The 17,225-nt window shown below is 38.0% G+C and overlaps 1 protein-coding gene across 1 annotated transcript in view; it reads right to left on the reverse strand.

The window, feature by feature from the left end:
* Positions 1-1,137: 1,137 nt before the first annotated feature.
* GRB14 (growth factor receptor bound protein 14) overlaps positions 1,138-17,225 on the reverse strand; it is a 72,234-nt gene continuing 56,146 nt past the window's right edge. Inside the window, 11 exon segments of the mRNA XM_038422040.2 lie at positions 1,138-2,154; positions 7,624-7,717; positions 11,188-11,275; positions 11,369-11,439; positions 11,533-11,566; positions 11,569-11,604; positions 11,607-11,643; positions 14,378-14,458; positions 15,126-15,221; positions 15,416-15,526; positions 16,242-16,335. Coding sequence (XP_038277968.1) covers positions 2,008-2,154; positions 7,624-7,717; positions 11,188-11,275; positions 11,369-11,439; positions 11,533-11,566; positions 11,569-11,604; positions 11,607-11,643; positions 14,378-14,458; positions 15,126-15,221; positions 15,416-15,526; positions 16,242-16,335 — 889 coding nt within the window. The 3' untranslated portion in view covers positions 1,138-2,007.

Consider the following 17,225-nt stretch of genomic DNA (forward strand, 5'->3'; position numbering starts at 1 on the left):
TAGCATTTGTGAAAAGTTCTGGACTGGAGAGCCATGGAGTCCTCTGTCCATAGAATAGATAAAGCAAAGTTGTAAGTTCAAGAGTTTGAACTGCCATTTCTCATCCCTGACCTGTAGGGACCCAAGGTGAAAGGATTCGGTTTCCACTTTCATTCAGTTTTTAACTTCTCTACTGAGAAGGTTGATGACTTGAATGCCAGAATGGCAATTACAGTATTTTTGAAAGTGACATTTTCCTGCTATGAAATGGACCAAAGTAAACAATTTGTTTTAAGTATCAGATGACAACCTGTGATCATTATTTGCCTAGTGATGTGAAGGATGTGTCTCTCTTTCTCACATTTGCAATCCCTGGAGCCGTGCAATACCTGCAAGTAAACCTATATACATGGTTAAATTGGGGTTCAACAAATTTCATTAAATAATGCAATAGCAACTTGGGAGCTTTTTAATTAAAATTATTCTTAGAATAAGATTTGAATTCATTTTCAGGTTTAATTTTAAAGTTAATGTATTTGGGATGCAAACACCTTAAAATTCAGTATTAATTTGAATGAGATGATGGAACACGAGTTGCATGTTCTGGAATGTTGCTTCTTTTCAGCCTGGTCTCTAGTAGAAAATTATGCCAGCTTAACTACATGACTCAGGGGTGTGAAAAATCAATTCCCCTGAGTGGTGTAGTTAGCTGACTTAACAACATAAAGTTGATGGAAGAGGAGTTCTTCCTTTGACGGGAATGTGGACTACCTGCCTCAATATGGAACTTCTCCGGTTGGTGTCGGTAGTGTCTACACTGCACTGAAGTGCTACAGTGGCGTAGATGTGGTACAATACTGTTGTATTTCAAGAGTAGACAAGCCAGGCTCTACTGTCATTTTGAAAACAAACGTTTTTACATTTAAGAGAGAAGGGGCTCTGGTGTGTGGCACATACTGGGTAGGGGTATTTTTGTTTTTGTTTTTTAGTTTTTATGGAAGTACTAGAACCTGAGTAGCTATTTAAAGGCCTTTGGGAAATAGGCTGGAAGCTAATACTGTAAATTTGAAATAGTTGCTGTCCAATTGGTCAATAGTGTTATCGGCTAGCAGACTATTAATATTGTAGCCAATCATTTGGGGGGGGAATTTAAAAAAAAAATATGAACACAGAGACAACCACAATCCAGTTTAACACTTAACCTGGGAAGGAGTAACATTCCACATACCCTTACTTCCAAAATATAACCCTAAAATCAGGGCCCTTTTAAGTGCCCATGGATAAACAAAAGATTGCATATATACACATGCACATTATGTGCACTACAAAATACATATATGCATGCTCAAATGCACATCATCTCCAAATCTGTATAATAAAATGTGGTTCAAGTCACTACTTAAAGGAGAAAACCTATAAAGAGTACTATTACAGCAGCAATAGTACAATTCATAACACAACTGATCCAGAATTAGTCAAGACATTAGAAGTAATTTTAATTGGTTAATTCAGAATATTTTCACTTTTGAATGCAAGACACCACAAAATAGCATTTAAAAATATAGCGCAAAATAGTTTTATTTACAAATTAAGTACAATCCAACTTCTAGAGTTTTTCCACCCAAAGTTCATGTTATACTCCACACATACAATTTCTATTGCACAGTGTAGAGTATTTCTGAATGCAATTAGCTCATTTATTAGTCATCTATTACTAACAAGGAGGCACCCTCCAATTTTATTTTGGTAAATAAAGTTGCATAATATTAAAAATATCTGTTTGCATTTGAAAAAGATTCCAGTGCTGCAACATTACATAATTTCACATGAAATATTTTTTTCTGAAGTTCATTTTTGCAGTGACAATTACAATGCAAAGTACTTTCAGTATAGAGCATATAAACTTTTCTTTGTATCTGAAATTCACAACCATTTCAATATAAATGACTTTTCCCCCTAGGAAATTGCCTTAGAAAAAAGAGTTCTAGCATCTCCTTTTTTTCTGTTTGGTGAACTGACTTGTTTTGGTTAAAGAGCAATTCGGGCACAATAGTGTTTTAACTTGCAAGGTAATACTCCTTTATTGAGCAGGTAGAACTCCACAAGCTGGATGAGATCAGTAAATCTGGTGTGACCATCATCCAGTGTATAGAACAGCTTTCCATCATCTTCTAGCTATAAAGGGGGAAAAAACAAAAAGATAACAAAAACACTATTGAGCTACAGTGTTTGTCAGACATTCAAAATATGTACATTGTTGATCTTTAATGAAATCAGGTCTTGTGACATCTTTGTGTAGATTCATGCTCCTGAGTTATTTATAGTCTGTGGGGAAGGGGAGAAACTTAGTGTTCATTCACAGCAAATTAGAAGTGACCAGTAGAAAAGTAGTGCATTCTCTAACTTCTTGTCAATTTTAGTTAAATACATAAGGTAAAAGGAAGCAAGATTGAATATGTATTAGAACATTAGGCCATGAAGACTGCTAACGTCAACCTATTATGCCTTTTCTTTTATTCAGAGAACATCTGATGACCATTGGCCTGCTAAACCCAGGGTTGTGAGTTCAATCCTTGAGGAGGCCATTTAGGGATCTGGGGCAAAAATTGGATTTTCAGCAGGGGGTTGGACAAGATGACCTCCTGTGGTCCCTTCCAACCCTGACATTCTATGAAAGAGGTGTCATATTATAACTGCCTTTTGCCCTACGCTCGTAATACACAATGTTCTGTGTACCTAGTATATTTTGTGTAGCAGCGAGTGGCTGTATATTCATAATTAGTTTTGTGCACTGATGTAGCCTTTAGTGCAAAAGGTGCTTCTAGGCAGGAGCCTTCTATTGTTGGTTACCATGATGGCAGCAGCATATGTTCATTGATGCCGGAGACAGCAATAGGGGAGTAGGAGGAGAGGAAAAAGAGAAAGACTCCTGCTCTTCCAGATAGCCATTAGCATGCTAGCCACAGGAAGAGAGAAGGAGGAGGAGAATACCCACTGTAAGGTTATCTTGGCTAACTTTAAAATACACCCCCCCCCCAAGATTTACAGGGAACATTTCCAATTTTAAACTATTACAAATGAATAGCCCCATAATTTGCAACACCCAATTAATTCTTAAGCTAATTCTATGGCTAATAGAATAAGATTTCAGATTTCACCAGTCCAGGGCCAAACACTACTAGGTAAGGAAGTGTTAACATGTGTCACACTGTGGGTCTGATCATGCCTATTTTCCAGCAAGAAATATGAAGATGCACGGTCATCCATGGGACTCTATGCATGCATACAATGATCATGCCAACATGATAGACATTGCAGAGCTGAAACATTTAGGAGAGCTGAGGCATTAGTTAGGCAGGAATTAAAATTTAACAATATTTTTTGTTTTTCCCAAACTGATGTATGCCTTGAATTACATGAATATTTCCTCAAGGGAAACAGCTCTTCAGAAGATAAATGAGGAAACCATATAGTGTCCAAGAATCTGACATATTCAGCACGTTTGCAAGGTTGTTATTCTGAATGATTGATCTTTTATTAGAAGATGATTGTCCGAGAACTAGTGTAATTGTATCTCTTTCCTCTCTCAATTTAAACAGCTGAATAGTGATTAGTGTTCTAGATATTAGAAGAGCAGAATATATGCTGATTAATTGGTAGTGGTGGCCCAGAGTCATAAAGCATAAATTGGGAATGGAACATACAGCAATGAAGGATTTTTTTTTAAAAGGAACATTCAAACATTTTCATAGATGGTGTAGCTCATAACAGAGAAATTGTCTCCTACCATACCCCCTTCCAACTTCCCAATCACACATCCATTTGTGAATATGAAACATCCCTTCATAAATTGCTAAATAGAGATTGCTAATATTGGAGAAGTTGGAGAATTGCTGCTCTCCATTAAATCCATTAAGGATTTAATCCAGGAACTCTTTTGATGTGTTCTCTCAGATCTGGCAGGCTAGAGTCCTTGTGCAAAAGCAGACATTATTAACAGATCAATTTAAGTTGGCAAAAACATACAATCCTTTTGGGATCTGAAGCACCTGAAGCAGAATTCCTGACTTTAGTGATCTGTGGGAACTGGGCTTATTGTTTAGTTTGTGTAAAAAAATGACAGTTTGTTTATTTTCCAAATCCCTGGAAAAAGCTAAGGTGAGGAATTAGTTTGGAGGGACAAGTATCCCTGGTCTAGGATTACTAGGCCATACATTTGCCCATGCAGGTCATCCTTCCTTCTAAGCAATTAATTAATGGAGATACTGGAGCCATCAGAATTTGATGGGGAAAATAATTGTTTAAAAAAAAATAGATAACTCCTTTTCAGATCTATTTTACAAAAGTGGAGCATGCCATCCTTCAGACAGGTGGAGGATTAAAATAATCATGTGTTTGAGGGAAATGTCTTTAAAAAAAAATCAACGAAGTCTCAGTGCCCCTGCTCCATCCACTGAGATCAATATCTTCCTACACAGAAAGCACTCTTGGCGTAGGCATAAAAAGGAAGGATCAATATTTGAAATGGATGAGAATTTTAGAAGATTGTCCTTTTGGACCTATTATTTTCATGAGGCTCTGTTTCTTGTGCTCTCTCTTTCTGGCTTGAATTGTTCTGATTTACACTATTTATTCTAGTGACTGTGGTATAGGATAAACTGTTTTGCCTTCTTTACTTTTCATTTTAAGAGAATCTTGTTTGGACTGAAGTGATATAGACAAAGGTTTCTCAGTTTCCAAAATGGTCTGAATAAACGTGATGAGATCTTCCAGATCACCCCATGGAAAAGTTGGCCTGACTCTTGACTGAGAATGCTACCAAGTAGATATTTCCTCTTCCTCCACCAGGGATCTTATTGCAGGAGAGAGAGGTTTTAGCAGCCATGAAGGATGAACAATACTTGTATTTTTTGCACAGTGCTTCTATTTGGCAGAGCAACCTGCAGAGGTGTATGAGAAATGACTGGCTTTTTGAGAAGGGAAGAAGGGGTATATCTGGGTCAGAAGGAAGGGAACTTTCTAAAGAAGAACTGAAGTTTCCTCCACAGGAGAAGTTAAAGAGCTAGGGGCCTGTTTCCTGATAGGGGAAGAGAAGGTGCTCTCTGTTTAGCAAGTCAAAGGGGGCCATGCTGATTGGACTGAATCATTCAGTTTTTTTTATGGAATCTAAAAAGCTGTTTCAACTATATTCCATCTGATCCAAGGACAGATAGGAAACAACTGGATAATGGAGGTGCATCGTCAGTGGCCCTGACTATAGAGAACACAGGGTGGGTCCAAAGAGGAAAGACACTGGTGCCACAAGTCCTCTCCTTGAGCTATTTAGGCCAGAGATACCCCCACCCCATCTGTCTAGGCAGTGCAAAACTGTGGACATTTTTGTCCTGGCACTGACTTTGCTTAATGGTTCACAATGCTTAAGGGGTTATGGGCTGGTTTTCAAGCACTAGATCAGATTTACTGAATCCCCTGAAGTGTTTCAGCTCCATTTTGCAGCAAAGAGGGAGGTTTCTAGGATGCTCGCTACAGGAGCAGGGTGAAGCATGGAAATACCAAATGGTGGCCCTCTGAAATCTCTCACTGGAGCCAGTGAGTGCCAGTGAGTCAGGGGAAAGAGCATTTGGGGAAGTGCCCAGTGTTGCAGAATAGAAGAATTCCCTGAAAAACCCAACAGGGGAACCTAATTATCAAGAGGCCTGGAGATTGTGGATAGAAGACAGTCTGGGAGGGAGGTTCTTTGAGAAGTAGTAGTTGTGGCTCCTAGGTAAAGGCAAAGCACTGCTAAGCAGGGATGAAAATATATTTCAACGTAAAGCAGGATGGAAAGGAAGTGGAAGAACTTTAATACTGCCTCCAGAGTCAGCGGAATGGATAGGATTACACATATGATGTAATTGCTTTCACTGAGAAAGGGAAATATTGCTGTACCTCAGTAAATCCACAAGGGATTTCAAGATTAACCCCAGGTAATTGATCTGTAAAAGCATGATATCAATTTTAACCAAAAAGTGAACGTACACTGAGGAAGAGCGAAAACACCTATCTACCCTACTGGCCTTGTACCTAGAGACATCAAGGCAACATGAGGCAGGAAATGGGGCCTGTGATGCTGTATGGAATGGGTGGGGACTTTAGGATATTATGAACACCAATATTGTAAAACTGCAACGGGTGATGCCAGATATGCCGTGTAAGGTATCTGCAAAAATGTTATAATTTGCCAGGTCTGATATCTTGTTATGTGTTTGTATCACCTTTGTATTGTAACTTATATATATGGTACGTAGTTCCAAACTTGTGCTGTGCATCTGAGTGACACCCCCAGACAGGTTGGCATTAGAACTGCCTACCCTGCTTAACAACCCATTCAGGGACATCAGCTATACAATTGACCCATTGAAAGAAGGCAAGGGATACACCTTGTGACTCAGCAAGGCATGCAGGGGCATGCTTATGGACAGAACTCTAAAGGTTTCCAGGCCATGTGCTGGGCAGCTTGTGTTCGGAACGAAGATGATCAAGCTGCATAGCAAAAAGATGATAAAAGGCAGCTGCACCTTCTGCTTTTTGTCTTCATTCCTGTTTCTTACCTCAGGAAGAATTTTGCTACAAATGAAGCTCTAAACAAGGGACTCTGTGAGTGTTACAGAAGGACTTTCAAGCCAGCAAACTCACCAATTCTGCTAGGAACCTGATAGACTGTGAAGTCTTTGTATGTATGTGACTACTTTACCATCTCTCTTGTTTTTTTTTTCCCCCCTTTAGAATAGACCTTTAGTTTTAGGCATTAAAAGGACTGGCTGACAGCATTGTATTTTGGGTAAGATCCAAACCTATACTGACCTGGTAATGTGGCTGATCCTTTGGGATCAGGAGAACATTTTATATATGTGAGCAGAGTTTTTTAAATAACTACTCACTGTACTGGACCTATGTGCTGACTGGGGGCTCCTTGATAACCAGTCAGGGGGCGGGATGTCAGAAGCACAGTTTGTGACTGGTTGGGGAGTTTAACTTCAGTGTTACCCACCAGTCTTGGTATCTGCTCTCCCTTTTGCAGTCTACCCTGTCCCGGGCATTTCCAGTGAGGGCTGCCTCAGGCACCTGGGTCACAGGGCACTGAACCAAAAAGACTGGGCTCTGAGACATGAAGGAAGCGGCTCTGAACAGAGGGAGTGCCTGTGCATGTGGCTAAGATTTCTAACCTAGGGGGGTCCATCTAACCGAAATTTAAGAAAAAAAAGGCACGGGGCCAGGAGGAAAATAAAACATTTTCATCCCATAAGAGCAGTTTCTATTTAGTTTGAAAATTAGACTTGCCTTCATCTTAGGACAGCTCACACAAAACCCAAACGATATTGCCAAATCTTATAACAAATCAAACCACAAGTTCCATAAATGTTTAATTCTATCTATGCAGGGTTGTTGTAACTGTGCTGGTCCCAGGATATTAGACACACAAGGTGGGTGAGATAATAGCTTTTGTTGGACCAACTTCTGTTGATGAGAGAGACAAGCTTTTCTAGCGTCTAATACCTTAGTACCAATATCTACCATGTTCCGTATACCAGAAAAAATAACTTCAGAAGTTTGGCACGCTATTATACTTTTTCAATTATATACAAATTAACAAGCGTTACTTACTGGTACAATTTGAAAGTGCTTTATTTTTTGTCCATGGCTCATTGACAATACAAACGTTTTGGGGTTACTTTGGCTATCCCGTACCAAGAAAACCCTAGGGAGAGAGATTAGGAATTTTCAAAGTAAGCTCATGTTGAATTGTTAGAAATTTTTTGTAGCTTTCCAATGAACACTGTAATGAATTGCAAACACAGTATTAATGAACATCAATAATAAGTCAATCAATTTTGTAACAAAATTTAATTTCAAGAGTTCTGCTTTAAATCTTCATATGTTTTAAGAAAGTATCAGAATTGGAAATACAAGCTTTAAAATAGTCTATTTAATCAAACACTGTCTCGTGAAAAAATATGCATCTACACAATGATAGATACAGGAGCTGTTATGTATATCAATGTCAAGATGAAGCTCTTTATCACAGACATAAAAACATGTTTAAGAGTTTGTACTTTTAGCAAAGTTTTGCCCAAGATCTTGACAGATAACAAAATCACAAATTATACAGGGGTAGAATGCTAAGAATTGGCAGCCTGTGGTTTTTCACACTGGAATTGTAAAAACTTATTTATTTTCATCAGAAAAAGCCACAGGCATCAATCACCAGTCGATTGACATACGGAAATTTTACCTTAGAAAGTACTTCAGAGCAAAGAAAAAGATTTCAGTTTATATATTCAATAGAATATATCCAATTGATACATTGCTACTTATTTCTTTAAATCTTCAAATAGTATGGCTGGAAATTAAGCATATTACTCTCATTAAAAATCAATGGAATTTGGACATCTAATTCCCTTAAGGGCTTTCGAAAATCCCAGTCTATGTGCGTGTTGCTCATGTGGCATAAGAGCAAAAGCATACAAGATAGCTTGAAAAGTTAGCCGTTCAATGGAAAGTTTATAGGAGATATGGTACAAGACTTGACGCTGGCCAGATTGTTACAGCTGGCAAATATCTGCATACAACAAACATTAACATCTGTAGAGCAGGAAAATTCCCCATTCAGGATCAAACTCTCAAGCTTACAAGTTACTGGTTGTTTTATTGCAAAGCTCAAGTAAATTATTCTTAACTATCAACAGACCCAGTCTTAGTTGGGCTGTTCTAAGATTTGGAAAGCCATTCCAAACCAGGTTTTCCGACAGCCATTGACCTGGGCACTGTTGCAGCTGGAGGGATGAGGAGGGAGGCTGTCAGGGTGCCTCCCTCCCCTGCTTACCCTATCTAGAGCAGGGCAGGACATGACAGGGCTCACGAGGGAGGGAGTTTGGTGCAGCAGCTGCTGTCTTAACTTGCTGATCTACTTAAAAAGGCAGTGTACTTCGAGTGGGGTCAGCGTACTTAAAGGGGCAATGTGTATCTCTCTCTCTCTCTCACACACACACACACACGATGTGTGTCTTTGTCTTCCATGCTGTCTCCTATCCCTCCATTTGTGCTGCCTTGTAGAGTGTGAGGCTACATTAACAATAATGTGTTAACCCTTGAGGGCTCAGCCAAGTGCTGGTTCATCATTTAGCAGTAAGGCATTCCCTGGGTAATATCCCACCCTCTGACTTCACCACCTCAACCAAGCTTCACAATCATCATTGCTATGTATAGCATTAAATTGTTTGTTTACAATTTTTACAAAAAGTTTGTAAAATTGCTGGAGATTAGATCTGTGACTCATTAGTACTCCCTTCATCCCTTGAGAAAGCAGTTGAACCATGATGAGTCTCAAAAAATGCTTTAAAAATCACTGCTATCTGTAATTAGGTTCAGCGCTCTCTTCACGTGATGGCACCATTATCAGACCGCTGCAGTTCCTTTCCATGATAGCCCTTGTTAAACTATTAACTTTCCTCTTTTATAAGCCAGTATGAACACTATTTATCAGCATTAGATACAGCATTAGAACAGCAGCCTATACATCTGTTTGCATCTGCATAGTGGATTTCATTGCCTGGAACAGTTATCTTTGACTTGACACCCACCAAGGCTCTGCTCAAGGAATGCAGAATTTTGCCTGATACATGGGCAAGCCTATACAGAAAGAACATCTTATTATCCTCATGCAAAGCCTCTACATTCATGGTGGTAGATCATTTTTTCAGACAACTAAGCAAGTGAAACATTTGTCACATATTGTATTATCAGTATTTGTGAAAGACTTCTGTGCCAGTTTCCGCTAATGTCTAGTATACAATTTGGGCAGATATATCTGTGTTCAACACAAGCTGCCAGTCCATGATTACAGATACTACCAGTTTCAAATAATTCTAGACAGTAAATTCGACAAGATCCCTGCCACCAAACAGCAATGCACATCTCTCTATAGACACCAGGGTATTATCACACACCAACATGATACAGAGGTACCTTTGGGTCACTTTCTAGGCTCAAATAGTATTGCTCTTTGCTCCCCAATCCACTGTTTCTTTTCATTTTTTTTTCATTTAAAAACAGGTTTTGCATTTTGGTTCTGCTAAAATATGGCTCAACTTTAAATCTGCATACCTCAGAAACATTACTTGCTGGGGTGTATTACTAGAAATCTTACTTCCTTTTATTAGACAAGCTTCTAATATCATTGCAGTGAACAGAATTCAAGGAGGATGGAGCTCTTGGTTTTGCAGCCGAGATTCAGAGCTCCACAATGGAAAAATGTTTTCAGCCCTGTGAGCCACTTTTTGTGCAGCCCTTTCTGACAGATATAGGAAACTGTGTTAAATCAGTGATCTGAAGGGGTTTCCAATAGCATTACTCTGAGCTCCAGAAAGATTTAAAGTGGTGGCCCAATATAATAGGTAAGATAGATGATAAGAGTTCATATCTGGAACGCCAGCAGGTAGGCCAAAATAAGAGGGGAACGTATACAGATAAGTTATGGGACTGAGGAAGCCCTAAACTTTAATTACAAAATGCAGTTGTATTACAGCAGGAGAAGAGATTTAGAAGCAATAAAATAAATATGAAAATTTGGACAAATAAATATTTATTATCTTTGTACTTTTTTTTCCCAGAGAAATACTTTAAATATTCTAAATATTCTATCATTAGAAGACTAAATGACTCATCCTGAAGTTCAACATTTACGCTCTCTCGCAATTACTTTCATAGCATCTCTGCTCAGTTTACAAATTAAATGGATTCTTCCAACAGCCAGTGCTAGAAACTCAACCTTGGATTTGAAAGCCAAGTAGTGTTTTTTTGATTCATCACTAGTAAGAGACGCTGGAATTCAACTTTAAGCCCTGATCTTACAGTTGACAGTGCAGACGACAGACAGTTGTGCCAATCCAGAGCCCATTGATTTCAACATGGCTCTGTGCAAATGCAGCAGTCCATCCACTCAACTGCAGGAGCAGAGCTTTAGAGCACTATTTTATTGTTCAAGAAAGATGCCCAATACAATCCAAATCATTCTCCAATAACTCTAATAATATGAATGTTTTTATATTATTTCCATTAAGTAAGCAGATATCACAACACAAACCCTTCAATAAGCAAATAATGTTTCTATGTAGTTATTTTTCTGACCATACCTACAACCCAAAAAAGTTAAGAAAAAGATCAGCTTACCCATCTACGAGTCCTTGCTGTAAAATAAGTCGTTGAGCTTCATCCCTAGCGATTTTATGGTGAAACCACAATTGTGTTCTATGTATAGCTAGAAAAATTATAAAGATCTTTGTTCTAACAATATTGTTTTATCACAAACATTATTGCATCTCTTCTGGGCTGTAAATTAACTCACACATACCTACACTGGATGTGGCACTTTGAGAAGTGGTAGGACTTCCATGTGTGTTGAGTCGTAAACACCCTTTTTCTCTGAGTGGGGAGAGGAAAAAAAAAGTGTCAACAGCTTTTTGTGTGAGAATAAATTAGAAAAAATACTTTGAAAAAAAGTAGAGATGTTTATACCGCCATGCTAACCCTTCTTCAACTGCAACTGAAGGGCTTCTGTTGGATTTTCAATAACTCTGCTTCTATGTCTGAGAAGTCCATTGCTACCAAGGAATTTTCTGAATGCTTCTCTGGGGGATGGAGGGTGGAAAAGATGGGATTCAGTTTTGAAAGAAAAAAAAAAGTTTAGGAGGTTTCTAAACCTATTTTGAAATATTATATTTTGCAGTTGTGTTTCAAATTTTTGCAAGGTTTTCCCCTCTCAACCAAGATGTGTTTCACTTTGGACAACATTGTAGTTCTAATTCTCTTCAAGGGGGACTATCCAGCTGAACTTTAAGTTTGGCCAGTCAGCAAGACAACTGTGGGAGGAAGGAGAGGTAATGGCTACTTAGTATTGTAAGATTATAATGTACAACTAAATTGTAACGTAGACTTGTTTTTGCATCACTGCAGCCTAAATAACCTGGTCTGAAGATGTTTAAGCTACTGAAGACAGGTCCGCACCAGCTGTAGTTGAGGTTGTGGATTTAAACTATCTCAGCTTGCTATTTAGGCTAGTTTAAGACAGTTGTCATGAGACACTGGACACAAACTTCTGCTTTTGCTTACTTCAACTGATAGCCTCCATCTACCAAAAAAGCCACACAAGTCGAATGGAGTATGTGGTCTCACTATGCTATAAAACTAGATCCTACAAATAACTGTACTCACACCTTCTGAGAAGTAATTTCAACTTCCCGAAACTCAAATACGTACAAAAAAACAAAAAAGCAACACACTGAACCACTTCAAAGGACTAAAAATTTCAAGACTATTCTGTAATATTCCATCACTGTTCTGTGCCTCTGATACATTAAGAGGAGGGGAAGTCAAACAAGGATGCAATTTCCTTTTCAATGGCCACCAATGAATAGAATGGAAAAGATAAGGAAAGAAAAACTGCAAACCATGAAAAAACAATGCGACTTTTTGATGGCTAAATCATTGATGTGACTGCTATGTTACAGTTGTGAAAATACAGCTTTTTCCAAGATCCCATCTAAATTTAAGAGTGGATAGACGATGGGCTTACCTACTATTACTGCTTTTGAAAACTGACTAAACATGCACCGATTAATATGATTTGGTACTCACAATGCAGACCTCTTTTCAACATAACAGAGTACTCAACTCACTAAACTCATTCCATGTGAATAGGCAGGCTGAGATGAGGTATGGGGAGAACAGAGATTATTCCATTCAGGAAACCCATTTTGCTACACAAATAGGAAGCCTATTAAAACTCCAACACTTCAGCATGGACTGAACTGTTGTCCAATGCTGTGACATAGCATGGCCAGCCTGTACAGGCTGAAGTTAACCATGTTTAGACAAGGATTTTTCTGCTAGTGCTCAAAGAGCCAAAAGGCTTATTTTCTGAGACATCAAGCCGTTCTGGAATAGAGAATACCAATAACAATCTTATTTTGTCTTGTGTGGCTTTGGCCACTTTCCTTTCTGTTCAAACGCCCTTTACAACACCCCTAAACCAGGAAGGGAAATTGAGATGCCCTTCAGACCCTGGAGATTCTCATACTCTACTTGTTTCTCCCCCAATCCATTAAAGTCAACAAAATTGTCTAATACTTGGGCTATGTGTGAATGTACACTAGGCTTCACAGTCTAAACTTCCAATCGAAGTTTCTGTGGGACCACTAAGAGGAACTGAGTAATGTAGTTGTATACCTTAAGGGATTGTAAGATCTACTTTAGAGCTTTCTGTTAAGCTTCCTGGCTGTTACGAAGGAGCATAAAAACAGTAAATGCAAGTTCGTGTATAAAATATTCTGAGGGGCAGGTTTGCAAGATGAAAGTAGTTTAATGTTTTATGTAATTGAGTAAACATGGATTCATGAGCAAGGAAGACCCAAAGTTAGCACAAGCACTTATATCTTAGGCATTCAGGTTATAAATGAGCTTGATACTAAGTACACTAGCTCCACAGCAACCATTGGTGGGCACTGGGATATAAATAAATAGAAAAACCTCTACCCTTCTATAATTTGAAGCAATATGTAGAGAACAAAAGACTTGCCTAACCAAAATCTCTGGTCTTAAAATATTCTGTTCAGTTACAACCCTAGAAAGATTATTTTAGAAGTCAGATAAATGGAAGTAGAAGAGATTTCAATACTATGTATTAGGACAGCTTATCCTATCAAAACATTAATTGCAATTTACTTCATCAGAGATCACAACTGAGTGACTCAATCCTGGGGCCATATCCTGAGCTGAAGGATCGGGCAATGAATTACAGCTGCTTAAAAACTTTTTACCAAGGTCAAAACAAGGATGGATAAAAGGCAATGTTTGCCTGTAGGGGAGTTTAGATAATGGGACCTGCATTGCTGAGACAGTTGTGAACTATGATTCAGGACTGTGAGAAATTAACTGCTTTTTATATGAGAATGAATGTACAGAATAATCTCAGTTAATCATTTATATAGCCCTTTTTCAAGAGTGCTGCTGGACTGACTGGTTTCTTTATACAAAAGTGGTGAATTGCTTAATATTCCCTTTTAGCTAGAGCATGGTGCAAATACATTTTTCAAGATTCTCTCCTGCACCAAGATCCACTATTGGCACAGAAAGAGACACAGGGGGAGTGCATGTCAGGAATCAGTAAGGGCTTCCTGGACTGGCTCAACCTCCTCTCCAATGTCAATAAGGGCAGCTGATCATTCTCCCTAAGATTTGGTAAGTGCTTAAAATGCAAGCACACTCACAAATGTTTCTAGGATCACAGACACAGGTTCCATTGCTTCTGCCATAGGTTCAATTTTAAGTAGTTATTTGCTCAATAAGTTATCACAGTACATACCATAGGTGATATAGTCAGAGAACTGCAGCTACCTCTACCTTGATATGGTTGCATGTAATTCTGATACAGCTGCATTCCATACTAGAACCAAAAAAAGAATATACTTTATCACTATTAGTTTATTGTGGGGATTTTTGTAGTACCCCACCTTGATGTATTAAATAAAATGATTTATACAGGAGCTCCTGAATACTATACAATGGATTTCATTTTGAAAATTTTGACTTCTATTAGCTTAATTAATTTAAAAATAGAACTGCCTGCACAGATAATAGTAATCCTTTCCTTAGAAATATATTTTTCCATTATTGTTTTCTGCCACTACATTTAAAGAGAATTCTAAGTCCAAAACTGGAATGTGTAAATTTTGTTCCCCCCCCCCCCCAAAAACACAAAAAGTTGACCAGAATAAGTAAATGGCTACAGTTTTCATTTCTTAGAAATAACTTACATGTATGTTAATTCTAGCCATTATAGGCACCATATGACCCATTCTGCCTACTTTGCAACTAAAACAGGCTCTTCTACCACTCAAATAAGTTCTGCATCATAATCGGCCAGCACCAGTAGCAGCAATGCCAGCTTTTTCTATTGTACTGGAAATTCAATGTCTATCTTCTTTATTGGGAGAAGTCAAAAGAGCCCACAGTGTACAAAATTAAGGATTTGTATTACACTGAAACCTACAAATAATCCTTGCTTCTCTATTCCAGAATGTAAAAGCACTTAACTTCACAGAAGATTGTACCTTAAGTAATCTAATTGCTGTCATCCAGCAGGTCCTACTCTGTTCATCATCTGCACAAAGCTGCTTCAGGTCTCTGACTCCTCCTGCTTTGTTAGGCTAGAAGGCCACAGCACATTGTTTATCATAATGCATATCTTGCAGATAATACCTGTTGAAATAAAAGCCACTAATTCTCCTATTTTATAATAGACAGCTGAATCTTTTTTTAAAAAAAATCTTATAGAAACTTAAGCTTACCTAAGAACTGTGGCTTGCTTTAGCATATATCTATCAAAATATTAAGCCTGTACCTTAGAGCAGAATCCATAGTTTGTTGGTGTTCCAGACGTCTTTTTGCCTGCCAAAGACATATACATATCACTACTGCTGAATTCACTGAAAAACTGCAGATGTCTTGGTTCCTGAAAGGAAAAGCAATATAAACAATTAGACCTTTTACTTTATATAAACCAATGAAGGAATTATAATAAATAACTATATGAAAATCAGAAAAATATTTTATACAGTAAATTATTTAAATACATGATAAATATATCTCCTGGAAATAGAACTATTTTTTAAGATGAATTGTAGTGTATCTATGCTAAAAATACGTCCCTATCAACCACTCAGGTTTGCATGTGCCTAGGCCCTTACCATCAATCAAGTTATGTGCTTTCCATCTATGAGGCTTTTATACATCTGATCCAAATCAGATTTGCATGCACCCAACCCTATCCATCAGGTTAGTTTGCACCTGGCCTCCATCAATAAGGTTTGTGCACAATGCATAAATTTTCATATATAATGTGAACAATGGCCAAAAATGGCCCTAAATCAAAACTAAAAGCTTCCCTGTTGCATCATATCTCCTCAAGTCCTAACTTCCTAACAGGCTTTGCATTGATAGACGGTAGTTTTTGAGATGTCACTTAACAGTGAAAAGCAAACCTCGCAAGAAAAACCATTCAGGTGGAGCTTAAATCCTAATTATTAAAAATGCACAAGGAGAAACCAAAACCATACTACACAGAAAATTAAAAGGGTATAAAAACTAACCTGGTGTGAAATGTCACACCAACTGGCCACCTATTTTTAGAGAAATAGGAATTTTTACTCCATTTTAAAAACACAAACTTGACTGCATAATGTGATGATTATCTCATCATCCAGCATTTCCTTGTGAAGAGGCTGGGTGGAGGAATTGTTGTTTTGGAGGGAGCTGCTGTTCCTGGGGGGGGGGGGGAAGACGACAACTGTATAGTCGTTTTAAAATTACATTCTGTGCATTTGCCCTAAGACACAATAATAGCATTCCTCTTGTAAATAAAAATACCGCACACACTGCTTGAGGAAAATTTATAAAAATTAAACTTGCAATTTACCTTTAAAAGGAAATTAACAGCAAGTTCAGAAAATAAAAAAAATAAAAATAAAAAAAAGAGCAAGTTACATAGAACATTTCAGGGAGAGAAACACTGAGCGTGCCTCCTTTTAGACAGACAGCCTCTTTAAATACCAATAACTACACTCAGCTGAGGCTCTTATCTTGTTCCAAATGGCAGCTTTCCTGATACTATGACAGAAGAAGTTGAACTGACTGAAGAAATCCAGAAAAAGAACATTCTACCTGCTGCAGCAGAGGAAAAGGCCCAAACTAGACAAAGCCAAAAAGCAAAAACTTTCCATTTTTTGTAGAAAAATATGTAGCACCAATGAACTGATTTCTGGAAAAGTATATGAGATATAAGCCATCATGCTTAACAATTCATTACATCTTAAAATGTTAGAACTTTTGAAGTCACTTTGCAGTTTATTTTTAATTCCATCATCAGAACCAAGAAAACAACATTTTTAGCCATTACTGTCCAGTCCCATTCTAAATATTAATTCCATTCCCCAAGTTGAAACCAGTCAAGTTTCTTTTGTTTGATTCTTTGTGTCCTCAGTTAAATGAGGATAGCTGTGGAAATATTTTGACAGCTAACACAAAAGTCCAGACTGACATAAAACCTTTTTTCCTAAGTGGGTTACATAAAAGTTCTCTCATCTCCAAAGCACTCTGTTTAACAGGTGTCAATAGTTATGCTTCCAATATAGACAAAAAAATTGAAGTAAAGT

Source organism: Dermochelys coriacea, chromosome 11 (assembly GCF_009764565.3).
Source record: "Dermochelys coriacea isolate rDerCor1 chromosome 11, rDerCor1.pri.v4, whole genome shotgun sequence".
NCBI classification, from domain to species: Eukaryota; Metazoa; Chordata; order Testudines; family Dermochelyidae; genus Dermochelys; species Dermochelys coriacea.